Raw genomic sequence first — 17,711 nt, 5'->3', positions numbered from 1 at the left:
GTATTTGCAGATTGGGTAGCAGCGCAAAAGAGGCTGAAATTGAATTAGTTTCCATATATTGTCCTCTCCTCCTCTTTCTCCAGCTAAGCCCTTTGGTCTATCCACTGTTTGCCTTATGGGGGAGAAAAGTGAGGGGGGCTTAAGCTGTGAAGGCTGGGGCTTATGCTGTCTACCATCTTACTGGTCACACACAAACACACTCATACACTAATTCTCTCTCTCTTTAACTCACTAAAACACACACACACACACACACACACACACACACACACACACACACACACACACACACACACACACACACTCTCACCCACCCTTGCTTCAGGCATTACAACCAGGCAAGCCCCGTTTGCATTTACAGACGCAAACTCAATCACACAGTCAGTACACACATATTATAGATGCACTTTTGAGCTCATGGTAATATCTTCCTTCACTCACATCAAATTTCAGCATGCATACTTTGCTGTAACTTTTGAAAAAAAAAAATACTTTTTTAGGCTTAAGTCCATGGAGAAGAAGGATTGAGATGACTTGGGTTTGTGTGTTTATATACAGATTTATATGTAAATGTGTATTTCTGTATACACAGATGTATGTATGCCTATGTACAAAGGTGTGTGTGTGTGTCTGTACAAAGGATCTAATCATGTATCTATAAGCTGCTGGATGACAATAATGTTTCAGTTCTAGATAGAGGTAGCAACAATAGGCCCAGTGTGTGCTTATGAAGCTTTGATATAAATGGTCCATTTGTTTTATCTATTTTCGCTCTATTTTCTCCTCTTTCTGTCTCTCTTTCTCTCTCTTCCTTGCTCTCTGTCTCTCTCTCTCTCTCTCTCTCTCGCTCAACGTCATTTCAGCCATGTAGTTTCTAATAACAGCGTGCTTTAAGTGTGCCTGTGGGACTCAATAACACAAAGCTGTGTAAGTTGTAGAAGATGTCCCTGTTATTGCTGGCTATAAGTTTTTTTTTTTATAGAAGTGAGACATTGCATTTTCTTATTTTTCTTATTAGTTCCATTGTGTGTGTGTGTGTGTGTGTGTGTGTGTCTGTCTGTCTGTCTGTCTGTCTGTCTAGATATGACAAGTATTTCTCTGGAGGCAGCATCACATCCACTGTGCCATTGCCTCAGAATAGCACTGATACAGCAGGTGTGAAATGCTCACTAGTGCTATAATGACTTAGAGACTTCTCTTTATCTCATTTTATTTTCGTGTGCATTGGCGCCCTCCATGCTCCCTTCCTCTCCGTTGCTCTCTTACTCTGTCCCTCTCTCCTCATCTTCCTCCTCCTTGGCTCTCTCAGGTGTGAATGGAACTGTCCTGTAGGTTACGTGGGTGTTGATGTGTGTTGGTGACCAGATTTGGGAGTGTTTAATAGTTTAAGCACCCTGCTGTGGGTTCTATAGTTAGCTCACTCTTATAATGTTTAGCAGAGCCCTTTAGGGAGATGCCCATTTACTGTACATGAGAGCTTCTTATTTCTTTTCCATCCTTTGGTCCTGTGTATTCCTATTTCATCTTCTATAACATTGTTGTTTTGATTTAATATTGTTGTGACTTTTCAGCATTTTTTCAAGGTTTGGGGAATTTAATTCAAATAAAGATAATGCATAAATACCCCAGCTGAGGGCTTTCTGTAAGATCTCAAGACAAGCATCCTATTTTACGTAAACACTGTTAAATGATTCACCATATGAGACAACTACATATTATTATCTGGATGCCACAAACTAGAATTCATGTACAACTGAGCTCAACAACACTAATTTATCGTCACAATATACAAATGGATAATGAACCTTATCCATGCTTCCAACAGAGCTGGTTTACTACAGACCAATCGACAGAAAAACAGCTATGCACACTATTCTGCTACTGCCCAACTTGGCTGGAATACAGGTGATTAAGTATAGATGCAAATTAAATCAAAGTACTGCATTAAGCCATGAGCCATGTCTGGAAAGCCCACCTAAACGGTTCAGCTGTGAAAATGAATGAGTATAACTTTCATGTCAATATCCAACTGGTAATCACAATAGGTTGGTATTTTTTCTTTCTTTTGATATCTGATATTTTACTGGTTTATGTGAATTGGTGGTTAGTAATACAAAAGAGTCTGCAAAGCATAAAACCATAGTAGTCAAAGCCCACCAAGTGGATAAATATTCAGTATAGCTGTTTTAATAAGATACTGTAGTTTTAGACACAATGCAGAAGCAGCATGTAAAAGTACTAGACTGCCACGGGCTGTCTTTGCTGTAGGGCATGCTCTTCAATTGAGATTTCTTCTTCACTGATGATGATTAAGGAATGCTTTATTTTTTAAAGCTTGGCTCGCAGTTGCCTTTTTCTTATAATCGCTGAAGAACTGTGCACGTGTAACTACTTTCTGCGCTATTGTTGTAATATCTTTGTACGAAGGTTGCACGTATTGCTAAACTAATATTAACCACACATCCAAGGAACACACATCCACATCTAACAGTTGTTTTATATATACAGTATACAGTATGTAATATATGTAGCTTAAAATATCAGTTTAGCCTTCATTTGCAAAACAATGTGGATCAAATCAGTCTTTTTTCAGTTTGAACAATGACATTTAAAATAAATATAATAAATATAGCACTCTGCTAAGTTAATAGCAACATGGTATTATTTAGATTATCTGTCTACGTTTCAGTTAACAATAAAACTGGAAATTACAAACTTTCTTTTTGGAAGGTCATCCACTCATTCATTTTTATACATCTGTATATTTGGGAGATAATGCCACTGCTAATCCCTTGCAAGGTCAGTGCTTGTATTGGATCATTGTACCCCACTGTTTATTCATACTTCCTGCTGATGTCATTTCCTCCTGCTGGCTCTGACCTTTGACCTGTCATTTACCTCCTATCGTTGCCATGGTTTAGTCCACCCTGGTGGCCGCTGTCCAAGAGAACATCCCCGTCTTTATCTCTGTAGGATTTTCCTGCTTACAGGAAGGTTACCGGAATATCTAAATGCAAAATCTATTTGTACTTAAAGGTCACTTTTCATTTGGATTCTTAATATCCTCTTTCATCTTCTTTTCTTAGTCCTCACTGTTCTTTGGATCCTGAAGTCAGCTTCTTTGACTTCTTCACTCTCATTCCCTTTTCTGTCTCTCTGTCCGTATGATGTATTTTCCTGCTGTTACTCCATTGTTTGACAAAAATGCTGTACATCATCCAGTTGACAGGGAGTGACTATAATACATAATGCACCGGCCATGTTTAAATGGCTTAGCTTAGGACTCTTAAATGTGTTTCAACAGCAACCCTGGCAAATAGCCACAATGCCACAAGGGGTGCTGGCCATTCCCCCTCATGAATTGATCAATGGCACGGATAAAACAGAGCCGAAACCCTGCCATTATACTTTGTATGTGTGTGTGTATGTATATAGTATAATCATATGATAAAAGGTATATGTAAATCACTGCTCTTTAAACATTAAAGGCAGTGGGGGGGGGTTGCTGTCTTGGCACAGCTGTGATTTACTGCAACACAGCATATGTGCTTGATTCAGCATGAGTCTGCTTATTATATTGTGTAAGATCTGCATGGGATTGTTCAATTGGCAGTAAGGTTGCTGCACCCACGTTGAAGCTGTACTTTAGTGAAAGAAGTAAAAAAGAGTTATTTTGGATGGAGGCTCATTATAAACATATAGTAAAATGATCAATAATTGTAAGAGGTTAGGCTCCACAAAGCAGCGTCATAAGTTGAGTATGTTGTCTTCGTGTAGTTTTTCATCAACAGACAAATGCTTTTCTGGAAACAAGACTGGGTTTTGTTGGAAAGCTATCTACCTGTATATCACAAGTTCTTAAATCTTTTGCTTATTAACTTTGAGAACAACAACAATAACTGGAAAATATCCCACGGCACTTGCATTTGTATGAAATAAATTAATATTGCTTTCAATTACTTGCCCAAAACAAATCAAAGAGACTATTTAAAATGACTTAAGGCTACCATTTGAGTACCCCTGGCTTATGAGTTCAGGTTAATGAATAAAAAAACAGGTGAAACGTGATTAATTAAACTCCTGGAGGTGATATAAAATAAACGATGTGGATTCATTCAAAGTTAATTGAAATCAGAATGAAATAATTGCTTCAAGATGTATGTAAGATATGTCCCCTTCGATATGCTGACTGTACTTGACAGTATCTGTAATAAGGAGCTGTCCAGATATTGTGAATGGCCAAGACCATTTTGAAGTGAAAATTACTGTAAAGCAGTATTGGTTCAAGTATGAATGCTAGGAGCCATTCTTAAAGTCAGTGATGCCAGTACAGTCAATCTTAAAAAAATGTCAAATGATCACATTTTCAGCAAATGGATACTTAATCGATGTGAAAGGAGAAATGTCCCTTTTTATGTGATACTTCCAAGGCGGCATGTCATGACATAACTATCCTCTCTGCCTCATCCTTCCTCCCACACTCGTCCCCTACCTCTAGTACTTGTTTGGTACTGGACTCAGCCCACACCTCGTCTCCTCTTTACATATTGTAATCTTTCTTTTCCCTCTCCTCCTCCTATCCTCTCTCATTCTGTTATCGGTACATCCTGTAAAGCTTCATTTACAGAGGAGCCGTAATCAGATATGTACCAGTGGAGGACAGTTTGTGAGAGCAGTGTGTGGCCTGATAGATAGCAAGGCTTAGCAGAAGGGGAGCGCATTGTAAGCCCTCAATTATATGCCTGACACCCAGACGCTGGAAAGAGACACTTGAGAGGCCTGTTTGTGTTTTTGCTGATGTGTCTGAGTGTCATCCCTGAGTGTGTTTGGTTGCACGGCTTTATATGCTTATGTTATTGTTAAAGACCACCAGGTCAAGCTGAATAAAGAGTGAGTGAATACATACTTTTAAAAGTACTATTTCTATCAACAGTTATCACGTTTCCAGGAATATTCAATAAAAGGCTGGTTATAGGTATTCTTGAAATTGTGAGATATAACTAATTAAAGCACAAGTAGACTGTGGTTTAGTAGGTTTGAAATAAGTATATTCTGCAATACATTGACATCAAAGATGATATATAGCAAGATAATATGTTACTATGTGGAAGTGGAATTTTTGCAAAAACGTCATCAACAAGTGTTATTTCAACCACGAATGCGATGTGGAGGGTACGAAGGGGATATGTAGATCCAACCCTTTTCTTCTATTCTACTTTCAAGGCCATTCAAAGCTTATGGTTAGGCTCTGTGGCGTTGGGCCCACAGAGACACCAGGGTGGAATCAGATAAACCATGAAAAGGTGAGCACGGGAGAGTAAACAATAAATAGTGTTTGAACATCTCTGCTGCTGGAGTTCACTGCTTCAAGGCTGCCTCCCTCTGCAGATAGAATATTCATCTGCTGTATTGTCCCGTAGAGGCGTGTAACCTTAGCGAAAAAATCACAGCGCAACTCGACCTTGCTTTTCTGCTTCATTATCATGCAGCCTCCAAGCTTTATTGGATGCTAATAATTTATAGTTTCTTTGTCTATCGTCTGCCCATTCCTCGAATTCCTTTACTGCCAGTAATTACTGGTATTTAACATCAAGTGAATTACTGTGACTTTTTGTCGTCATAGAGAGTTGACTGCCGCACAAGTCTCCAAGCTCCAAGGGGAGGTTGCCATTTACTACTAATAATGAATCATTACCTGCCTGCTTTTACCCATACTTAACCATTAGTGGCTAAATAAAGTTTTTAGGTATGGTCAAAGCCATTCCTACAAGCAGTGTTGGGAAAGTTCACTTTCTACATGAACTAGTTCAAAGTTCAGTTCACAAATTTTAAAATTAACTAGTTCAGTTCATAGTTCATACTTCAAAATTTTGAACTAGGTTCACAGTTCCAAAAATGAACTAGTTCATAGTTCTTTTTTTCCATACGTAGCTTCAGTTCAATGTGCCGTTTCAGGTTTGCTGTGGATGTGAATGAAGTGTGGATTTTCTTTTTGAAAGCCAGCGGGAAACGTTTACACAGAAATGTAAGATTTTTCCCGTCCTCACCGACCTTGTCATAAAACTCGTTTAAATGATCATACGATGCCTCCTTGCTGCTGTCGCCTCCATGCTGCTTTTTGTTTTGATGACGCAAGGTGGGCGAGGGGGGAGGGGGGGGCAAGGTGGAGGGGGTGGCCTTGACCAACTGCCACTTTGCTCGTTTGAAAGCCATGATGTCTCTCTCTCATGGGCTGGCCAAATTCTCTGGGCGGCAGAGAAAGGGGAGGTAACCTTGCTCCTTATGACCTCATAAGGAGCAAGATTCCAGATCGGCCCATCTGAGCTTTCATTTTCTCAAAGGCAGAGCAGGATACCCAGGGCTCGGTTTACACCTGTCGCCATTTCTAGCCACTGGGGGACCATAGCCAGGCTGGGGGAACACATATTAATATTAAAAAACCTCATAAAGTGAAATGTTCATGCCATGGGACCTTTTAATATGTGAGCAGACGTTTGTGTTAAATTAGCGGTAAATTATAAAACACCATTCATTAGCAAAAATAGTGTATTGCAGTACGAATTTGCTAATCAACTTAATTCAACATAAGTAATGCAGTATTAATACATCTGATGCATTGTCCAGTGACACCAGAAGATATTTTTGCCGCTCTGCTCTTAACCAGAGTAGCCTTTCAAGTAAGAGGCCACAAGTGGTTAGTGACAGAGCATCTTTCCACCAGTACATACAGTAGATCATTTATATTCACAACTCTCAAAGTTTTTTATACATGACACTCAAACAACATAAGAACAACTTTAAAAAAAAATAAAAAAGTTCGGAACTGTCCACACACAAAGTCAAAATCAAAAATGAAGTCTGTGTTGATATAGAAAGGTCTTCTTTGCTCCTGGTTTAGTTAACCCTTCAGGTGATCTGCCTAAACAGCACCCTGTATCACACAAAGGCAGCCTTTCAGGCCCACGGGTTGGCAGGAAGACAGCTATTACAAGGTCAACATTACCTTTATTGCTTCCTATTAGTCTACATTATGCCTCATGGGAGATTTTGCATAAACACACACCCACACAGAAACACAGGCTTACAGAGCTATAAGCTATAAATTGGGATTCTGCCTCATGCCAATAGACGACATGCCCTGGGGAGCTCTAATAAACATTGGCTCTGTGTTTTTCTGTTTATTGTTTGGTTATAGGCTATGACATAGTAGTTTTTTTTTTTTTTTCCATCTACATTCTCAGCCGGTTTGTGGGATGGAAATTGTAGCTGTCATCTGAAAACGCAGTCATGTTTTCAACTGTACTGTAGCATTTAGGAGACATACATCACCATGCCTGCAAGTATAGTCACTCACCCAACACACACGAGGCAGACATTAACAGTGTATTTCTAGCACTAATGAGAATGAAACCTCAATTCTTAGCTGTAATTGTGGATCTGTATTTTCCTCCATTTTCTCTAAAGACTATGTTTGTGAGACCCAGGGGCCCGTCGATTGTTATGAGTGCCTCTCCACTCTGTACGACTGGGCTGTGCCGCAGGTGCTCAACAAAGCAGCCCCATTGGAATGCAGCAAACGCGCCTCCATTGTGGCATGAGACACATTTTATCGACACCTATTTCTCCACTCCTTGGAGTACAATCAGATGTATCTGAGTGGCCTTGGCTTCTGGCTGATACAGTACAATGAATTTATACATACCTTTTCACAAATATACAGATGCACACAGCCTTTCTTTCCTCACACCCTTAAATGTATCCAGAAACAAGGCATTATGTTGTATTGAATGGGAGTGGAGCCAGCTGTATCATTTATTGAGAGAATACATTGAAAGTGGTTTGTGTTTGTGTCTCTTGATTGTTAAGTCAAAAAGGTTGTAATGGACTTTTCAGTGTCTGCCTCCACTTCCCCCTGCTATTCAGTCAATTATTAAGTAGGCCTATGCAGACAACATCCATTAATATCAGTCCTGGCTGTTTCCACAGAAATACTACATGCACCAATAAAGTAGAATTAGGGGAAATAGGGGCAGAAAATGAAATGCTCAATAGAATATGGCATTTACATTGACAGTCAAACCATGAAATACATCTCTTATTCAGTCTCACTCCTATTCAGTCTCCCCCTTCTCCTGTTTTTACTTCCCACTTATTATTCACAGACCATAGTCCATTGCTAAGTGCAGGTGAAAAAAGCCATTAAGTCACTGGCTGGGAGGCTTGTGTGTGAGTGTGTGAAGGAGGGAGTGACAGGAAGACAGATTACTGCACATTCTGAAACATGACATTCTAATCGGTGTGCATGTTAATTAAGAGACTTTATTGAAATGTTTTTTGTGACCGGAGAAATTGGAGACTTAATGAATGGAATGTCCATGTTAAATGCATGCATGGAGACTGTGTGTGTGTGTGTGTGTGTGTGTGTGTGTGTGTGTGTGTGTGTGTGTGTGTGTGTGTGTGTGTGTGTGTGTGTGTGTGTGTGTGTGTGTGTGTCCGCGTGTGTGTGTCTCTGTGTCTGTGTACAGTGAAGTGACTAGCAATAAAGTGAAACCCTTTAAGGCTCTACTTGATTCACATTTTTTCACATAATATTTCCTCATACATTTTTTTTCCCATCTCTCAGGATCGCAGACTTGTTTCCCTTAATTCTCTCCTCCAAATGGTGAGGTCAAAAGTGAGCTCTGTATTTGGTTTCATTTGGCTCACTCTTTCTCTTTATTTTTTTATTTTTAATCCCAGCAGGGATTTGGCGGTGACACTTGTGAACAGGCGTCGCTGACATTCGGAAAATATATTAAATATCCACCATATGCTCTGAGTAGAGGCAGCATGGCAAGTTCTCTGTGTGTTTGTGTCTATGCATGTGTGTGCATGTCGTTTGAGTGTTTGCACATGTGCTCTGAGATAGAAACACAAACACTGAACTGACTCAGATGATTCAGTGTTGGGAGTATCCAAAGTTTTTTTCATTTTAACAAGCGCTTCCATACAGTTCTCACAGTTTTTCCATCTTCAAAGCTCTAATCCATAAAACCTTTGTATAAAGTGTATATAACAGGCCCTCTTATGCAATAGCAGGGTTTAGGGTTATGATTTAAGATGCTTACAAGCAGCTGTGTGTGTGTGTGTGTGATATAAAGTGAAATCCACTGTAACGCCAAATATTTTAAGGTTACATCACTTCAATCAGAGCCAGGCAATCACTTGTAAAATTATCAACTGACCTGACATCCCACTTTGAGATACCCAAAGCTTTGCCCTCTGTGAACCTGTGTGTTTTACCACTCATCTCAACAAATGTTAAGCCTTTGTGGCTCACTGAAGGCTGCTCATAAAGGAGGCTGCATACAAAAATTCAATAGACATACAGTACATGAATGGGCGTGTTTAGATGCGAGTGAAAAATGTATGGTTATTCTGACACTTTATGAATTTGTTTCATAAACATACAGTAATGAGACTAAAAAGGGGATACATTGGAGGGAAATCCTGTTGATTGGACACTCACATAGACATGGTCGGGGCTTTAGTTTCTAGCTAGCTTACAGATAACGTCTGTACAGTTTGTACATTGGCTGCACGGCCTAATCAATACAGACTGCACAAATGTCCAGTGGCCATATTTTGTGATTAAGGTTAGGTCAAAAGACACAACAGAAAGGCCAACCACTAACCTACCTGTGGATGATAATGCAATTAGATGCTGCTCTGTCATTCTTGTCATGAGGGCAATACCATGTGCCTTTGTCATCCCCAACCTAGTCAAGAAGAACTTACCCATTGTTTTGTTAAAATAACAAAACTCCCTGCATCCTCGGGTCCTCAGAATGTGTTTTAATGGCTGCCTTGACCTTCAGAAATCACAAAAGAGCATATTCTAACACTCACACTACCATTTTGGGGTGGCAGTAGCTCAGTCCGTAGGGAGTTGGGTTGGGAACCGGAGGGTCGCTGAAATAAGGAGTGTGAACTGATTGCTGGAGAGGTGCCAGTTCACCCCCATGGCACTGCCAAGATGGTCTTGAGCAAGGCACCCAACCCCCAACTGCTCGGGGTGCCTGTCCAGTAGTCACAGCCCCCTCACTCTGACATCTCTCCATTTGTGCATGTATTGGACCTGAGCATGTTTGTGTGTATTTCAGGCCTGTGTGTAGTGTGTTCTAACAACAGAGTGAAAACGTGAATTTCCCTACTGGGAATCTATAAAAAGTATAAATTAAATAAATGAATTCAATTCAATTTGCCTTCCAATGTGGGAGCCACAGTGGACTCAGGTACTACTGGCTCTTTCAATCAATCCCCAAATATCAAGGAGATTTTTCTTAGGTGAACTGTGTTAAAGGTGCAGCGCCTTACCCGGGACAGCTCCTTTAGGCTTGGACCCTGAGAGGGACTGGCAGGTGCGTCTGAGTTAATCCAAGTCAAGCGAATGCAGTACTGCCTACAGAGAGGTTCCAGTGGTTCCAGAAGGAGATAAGAGTTGATTTCATTGGATCTGTGCTCTCTTTTGTTCAGCTTCTATTAAAGAGGAGCCTCTCACATTCTACGGTCAATTGCCATGTGCCAGAAATCTGTTCTAATATTGGGTTCGAGGAGAGATTGGTTTTCAACCACTCTGCTGAAACATTTCCTACAGGGAGTGAGGTGCCAGCATCCAGTGATAAGTGGAGTTGGTGGTGGTTCTTGACACCCTTTCAAATGAGCTGTTAAAGCTGTTGGGCAGTGTCTTTTTTATTTATTTATTTTTGTTAAGCTTTTATCAATTCTTTCAAAGTGCCTGCAGCCACCTCCAAATACCTCTGAGCACCAGCAACGTTTCTTGAGAGCCTGCTGTCTTTCTTGTAAAAATACCTCATAACGCTTTACAGAGAGGTGCTACGCTTGTCAACTTCCCTTTTCTTTATATAGATTAACTCACTTCTCATGAACAACTGGCCAAATGCAGTGCAAAGTGGGGAGTTTTAGAAAAGCACACTATACAGTATGGCCATTGAATCTATCTATCAATCTATTTTTTTGTAGAGATTTTACAATTGCATATTTCCCTCTGGTGAGAATGCTGGCTGCGGTAGAGACCTGCCATGTTGATGTGTTACATAATCATCACACAGAAAACCCTGTAATGAGTCAGACATTGTGGATGAGAAGTGTGATGATGCTTGCCCTTTAAAAAGGGCAGCCTCTTTAAGGTTGATTAGCATCACTGAGCATGTGGATGGAAGTGTTTTGACGTACTGTACTAAGATTAGTTGCTAATCCTATAGAACCCCATTCAATGGCTAAACCTGTACTCATAGAACTATCATTACAGTAAATAAGATGAAAAATACCATAATAAATGGAATTTACTGGTGATCAGTGTTGACAGGTGAATACTACACTATACTATGTTTTAAACCTTAAATATAACTCATAGTCAGATTTTCTTGTGATATTTTGCATGAATGACCTGGTGAAGTGTTACTTCAGATTATGAGTAAGGTCATATGGATCAGCCTTTTGTTTTCTCTCAAAATGGTCTGCTGGTTTGGAAATGTCTGCCTAAACCAAATTCAGAAATTGCTGTGTAATGTTCCTGTTTAAAAACAGCAATTTACTTTGGTTTTGTACAGTATGTTTGTTTTGTGTTACTGAACAATAAGTTAGACAGTGCTAAATGCTATTTTATAATGAATGAATGTATCAATGCAAAAATGCACATTTCAAATGTCATCTTGCATGCTGAATTCCATCCACATTTTACAGCCTGCCTTTCCTAATAAACATTTGAGCTAATGGATCTTGAAATTAGCAGCATCCTAATCGAAAATTATCTGACATTATGTCTTTCCAAGGGCTTTGTCATGGACAACCCAACAGCCAGGTCACATGGCTGCAGCGGATGGAGGACATGGAGGATGGTGATTGACAGACCAGGGACAGGGTGACAAACAAGCTCTATCCTCAGCACCGGCTATTGATTTCAGCTCAGAGGTCTCTGCCTGATATAGCAGCAGTCAGGGTCGGCCAGCCACCTACGCTAGAGCTAGCAGGCTATTAGCCTGGAAAGGGAGATGCAGGAGAAGACAATATTATCGTCCTGGCCAGTCAGAATCAAGGATATGATACGTGCACTGCAGGTTTATGATATGCTGGGAGCCGATCATGGCCACAGGGAACAGTGCAGAAGGCAGAGAGGAATCTCTCTGTGTTGTACCCACACTTCTGCAGGCAACTTTATTTTTTATTTTTTAATAGTTATTGAACTTCTGTCTGAGCATTTTGAACTGAATGTTGAATTGAATGGCAACTTAATTGTACTGCTTGAATTCAGCTTAAGGTGCTTAATAATCCTGATGATAGAACATTTACAATTTTGCATTGAAATTGGTAGGTTGCATTTTGTAATAATGTGATTTGACATGGAAAGCTTACATTGCTGGAATTTAGTCCATGACTGTCTCCTCCATTTTCATGCACGATTAACTTCACACCGTGCCAGGAAGAACAACTGTATGTGGTTACCTAGATGGCAGCATTTTTTTCTGGATTTACTAGATTTTTTTTCTTCTTCTTCCCATTACTTTTGTTTTCATTTTTAATACAATTTTCATTAAACATGTGCACTAAGTGCCAAAGGTTAGAGCTGAAGCAGGGGGTTAGCTGACCCTCTGTATGATAGGCCTCTTTCTTTTTTCTTATCCAAACAGATACTTTATTTGGTTTGCAGTTACTACCTTAGCAGTGATAGCCGTGATAAAACCTTGCCTCAGTTAGCTTCAACAAACTGACTGTTGTTTGTTTAACTGGGTGTTATACCTCACAGCAAATACTCTGAATGTCTAACACTGAGGCTTTATTTTGTGTTTTGGCTCTTGTCAAAAATGAGATTTTGACAAATAATTTAAGTTATACATTTATACGTGTATATAGGATGTTTGCATGGATCCATGACAGTGTCGTTTCGCTCGATTTGGTTCTTCCTTGCGCCCCTAATGATTAATGGTGACTTAGTTCCAATGTAAACATGGGGAGGCCAGGCCGTGCAGACTCACCAATCTGGCCTGTTATGTCAATTAGCCCGAGGTCTGTATCAGCCTCAGTCATGCTAGATTTCTGCAGTCTATGGTGGATGGGGTTAGAGGATTTACTTTCCTCTACCTGGCAAGACACCTACCTCTACAGTATACATGATCCCAGACAACACTGGTGCCCTTAGCGTTTTCATCTGGTTTGTAGAACTCATTACAGTCGGTGCCTTGTGTTTTTCAACATGCGGCCCTCTCATTACCTTCAGTTGGCCGCTGCTGCTTTGATCTGTAACAATGTACGGTTACTGCTCTGTGCTGCTGTCGCTGCAGCATATTTTTTAAATAGGCATATTGGAGCCGAAAGTACATCTGTAGTTTTGTTTAAGGTGGATATAGTTGAAATGCCCTCTACTCAAAGCCAGGACAACTGCTTACTCACCTTGTTAGGGAGTGGATGCTCGGTGCACAGCTTCTCTGGTGAAAACCAGTTGATCTGTTGTGTATTAAACCTTTCAGAAATGCTGTTGAATAAACCCTGAACTCAGGGAATTGTGCAGACAGCACTCTTTTATGGAAGTGACCAGTGGGCTGATGAGATGCAATTGGATTGCATATTTGAAACACTGATGGTAGCCTTATTTTATGGAAGCTGTTTTTACTGTGCCTTGGAGTTTTGCCAGATTGGTGTCTTAGTGTAGGGAGTTACAGTCCTCCGGACTCAAGTTATATGTCCTTGTTCAAAGGAGTAGGAGGGGTCAGATTTTTTATGTACTTTAATGATGAACGGATGAAAAAAAGTCAAATAAAGTGAATTCCTTTACTCTTTGATATATGGGGTTGTTTGTGATGCACAAAGTCCAATTTAATCAAAAGTGGTTGTATTTTAGATTAAAAGCTGACATGGATCGGCTGGTTTTTAAACAAATTAGATGCCATGCTCATCTGAATTGTGTGCTGGACAGTCTAGGGAATGTGCTTTACGCTGGTATAAGCATCTACTGCATAAATTAATGGGCCTTGAATGTTTCCCTCCACAAGTAAATGAATTACCACTTAGGCACAGCTTTGTCATACAGGCCACACAAGCTCTGTGAAAGAAATAGATTGAAAATGTGCTCAGAAGTAAAGCCCCATTTTCATAGGTCTCCTTAAGTTATAAAATTGGAAAACCTGCAAGAATAATGAGGTGATGTTAATCTTATTAAAATGTGTGAAATATGTGTGCGCATAAATACAAACTGTAATAACACTGTGGTACATGTCTACACAAAGCACAGGACCTTCTGCAAGTGCAGCATTTCATTGATGGTGGTAGCTGACACAGGAATGATGAGAGTCTTTGGGTCAATAAGGGTTAAATGACGAGTAGGCTGATGCCATCTCTATGACCATACACACCACTTGTCTGATTGCACACCATTTTTTTTCTTCCCCCTTGTTCTTTTGCCCCTGCGAGGTTAATATGCTACCCCTACTTACATTATGAGACAGATCTCACTAGAGGCAGTCTTGCCACTGTGTCACACACACATAAATACCCACATATCACACACAGCTACACGTCAGATGTTCTCTGCCTTATTTGACCTTGACATAGTCCACAGTCTTGACTTGTGCTCGCTGTGAAAGCCTGATTGTGAAATTAAATTAGCACTTTTTTTAACATAACATCTTTTTCTTACTTGAAAGGCCCATTGTTTGTGTTGTGTGTTTTTCTGTGCTATAATCAGAAAATGCAGACAGCAGTAGATGGAGGAGATCAGTTGAAAGAAAACACTGGTGGGTTGCACCTGAGAATAGGTTTTGAAAATACAACAACCAGAATGACAACCTGTGATGTTGGGGAAGACGGGCTAGAAAATCCTGACATCAAGACAATATTGCTATGATGTGGAGAGGGAGTTAGTCAGATAGACAGCAGCATAGTGGATATTTGAAATAGGCAGAGGCTGGGCTGGGAGGGTTTTATATGACGAGTTACAGTAGCAGCACAGCGCCAAGGCCTCATGCTTTTACGATGGAGTCACAGTTTGCAATGAGCCAGTCCATTTTTCACAGGGACGAATTGCTCCTGACAGTCCAATGGCTAGGCCAACATTTCGCAAAATGTAAAAGGTCTGGCGCAAATGAGGTCTGACCTTATCAATAGCTGGGACCCATCCATCTAAAGGCAGACCCCCAGTCGCCTCGCGCAACAAGACTGCTTACCTTCTCCCCCCCTCCCTTCACTGCTGCCTTCCATTTCTGAATTGCTCACTCGCTGCTATAAGGTTCACTGTGGCTATGCACATTTCTCTCTGTATCTGTGGGCAAATGGCTCTTTCTGTCTTGGACTGAGAATTGGTCTCCATCTGGTTGTTTGTTTATCCAGCCGTCACTTGCGATATCTCAGTCGTCACCACTCACTGGATTTTGATTAAACGTGATAGAATGATGCAGGTCTCCACTTTGATCTGGCAGTTTCACAATCACATTGATTTCTGAAATGAAGGGTGGGCACCACACTATTATTTTGTCCCTTGTTTACAAGCAGTATCTTAAAAACAACTTTTTCAACTTTGTCAAAATTGTGGGAATAAGTGTTTCTCACAGTTCTGACATTGTCAAATGTACATGGATTGAGCGAGCCCTGGGGAAAGGGGAAGGTTAAGAACAAGTGATGCACATTTCAGAATTTACAATTCAAAATTATTATTTGTTTTGCACTTTATTAATATTCTCAATCAAGGCCCCCTAAATAGGCATATATCACATAGTCTTACCCTAAACTGTATCAGTATGTACCATGATGACTTGGTATCAGTCCTGCTTTTTGTCCCTCATCAGGGCCATACTTACTTTCATTTTACTGTTCTTTTTCTGCTTTCTTTCCTACCACCATTCCTTCCACAATGGTCCCAGTTTACCATCACATCCATCATGCAAAATCAGCCTGCAGCATGGCAGTACTTATACATGTGTGCATGTGAGCTCACATGTACAGTACTTAGTGTGTGTGTGTGTGTGTGTGTGTGTGTGTGTGTGTGTGTGTGTGTGTGTGTGTGTGTGTGTGCGTGTGTGTGCGTGTGTGTGCGTGTGTGTGTGCGTGTGTGCGTGTGTGTGCAGGAGGTGCTCTGCATTGTTGATGAATTATGCATGATTGTCGTGGGACTAACAACGCTATCCAGATACCATTGTTGTTAGTTCCAGAACTCTTTGTAGCAAGAAACTAAAGCATAAAAGACACTATATGCATATGCATTATATTGTCATTATAGTATATGCAGAAAGATAGAAATGAACCAGGTCATTATAGATGCAATATCTTTGAGAGGATAAAGACAAAACAGGAAAGCTACTAAAGGGTCAAGTTTGGAAGCCTCCAATCAGCCCATAAACAGTTATGTAGTAGCTGAGTAATTAGTTTATTTTATTTGTAATAAACTATATTATAAATTAGTTTTATAATATAGTTTTTGGCCAATTTATTAAATTAAGTATTATAAATGTGGTAAAAAAGAACAAAATGTAGCTTTTCTTTACTTTAAACCTAATAAAGTCACGTATTGCTTTACTTGTTCTTTCTTGGGTCTCTTAAACTGTTCTGTATCAAGAGTCTGAAAAGATACTGTAGGTGCATTCCAGCAGTTCATTTTATGATAAAGTGTTGGAATTTACCATTTTGTTTTATCCACTTACTTTAAAACTTACATGTCTACTTGTGTTTAAGTTGTTGATTCTCTACATTTCCCAGATGGAGTCTTTACTTTGAGTAACTGGGAGGAGGAATGATACAGTAGCTCAATCTTGGATTTTCTGTACATGCTCACTTTTCCACCATTGATAACTAAAAGCATTATTTGAGGGTAAGAAAGCTTGTCCGCCAAATATTTGATATCAGTTTGTACAAATGTGATCATGATTGTGATGGAACTAGGGTCAAGCTCATGAAACTGGCCTTTAAAAGTGTTGACAGTGGAAATGTCTTGCTCCATGTCTGCGTATGTTGTAGCAGTGACTGTGTGCTGAACTAAGCTGAACAGAACTGAGCTGAGCCGGGCTGGGACTTTGGGCCCTCCCAGAGGAAAGCCAACCAGCTCATACAGTCAGATCTGCACCAACTAGAGGAGACACTTTGGACAAGTTAAACACTGATAAATCTGCATGTCAGTATGATTTAAACCACGGCCGCTACTTTCTGTCGACGTTGTGTCATATCGCCACCCCCGCAGGGCTCATATTGTCCGCCACGTGGCTCTTTAAGAAGCAAGGGATGATGAAAGAGTGAGAGGTAAGTGTGACAGGCTTAACTCGTGGAAGAAAAAGAACAAGCTTTGATTAATTGCTGTAGAGGTGATTGTGAAGGGAGATGCTGAGGGTGAATAGGTTCGACAGTAGGTGTGTATGTGTAGTTGGCACGCTTGTGTTTGTGTTTACACGTGAGCAGGTATCAGCTGCAAAGTGTGCATGTATAAACAATATGTGGGAGGAGGCGTAAAGGAAAAGAATAAATATAGCTATAGTCCGGCTTTGTGCTGCTTTTGCCAAAATGTTTCAACAACAACCATGGGTCGAAGAAAGAATAAAAATAAAGGGTTTTACTTTTACAATTCTGAAACAATTTACAAATTAAAATAAATGATTAGAGTAGGCCAATATAATGCTATTATCAAGTCAATTTAAATTTGTACAGCCCAATGTCCCAAATCACAAACTTGCGAG

The 17,711-nt window shown here is 40.2% G+C and overlaps 1 protein-coding gene across 2 annotated transcripts in view; it reads left to right on the top strand.

Annotated features, from left to right (window-relative positions):
• The window catches only part of fbxl17 (F-box and leucine-rich repeat protein 17), a 237,564-nt gene that overhangs the window by 175,092 nt on the left and 44,761 nt on the right, over positions 1–17,711 (top strand). The window contains exon 10 of one of the 2 annotated variants that reach the window (XM_039803442.1): positions 11,835–12,202. The exons of the other annotated variant lie outside the window; for it this stretch is intronic. Coding sequence (XP_039659376.1) covers positions 11,835–11,908 — 74 coding nt within the window. The 3' untranslated portion in view covers positions 11,909–12,202. Of the gene's footprint in view, positions 1–11,834; positions 12,203–17,711 lie in introns of those variants that run through there. 2 annotated transcript variants of the gene reach the window in all.

Source organism: Perca fluviatilis, chromosome 6 (genome assembly GCF_010015445.1).
Source record: "Perca fluviatilis chromosome 6, GENO_Pfluv_1.0, whole genome shotgun sequence".
Taxonomy (NCBI): Eukaryota; Metazoa; Chordata; class Actinopteri; order Perciformes; family Percidae; genus Perca; species Perca fluviatilis.
Note: the sequence above shows the minus strand (reverse complement) of the source record. Positions and strands in the feature narration are given on the sequence as shown.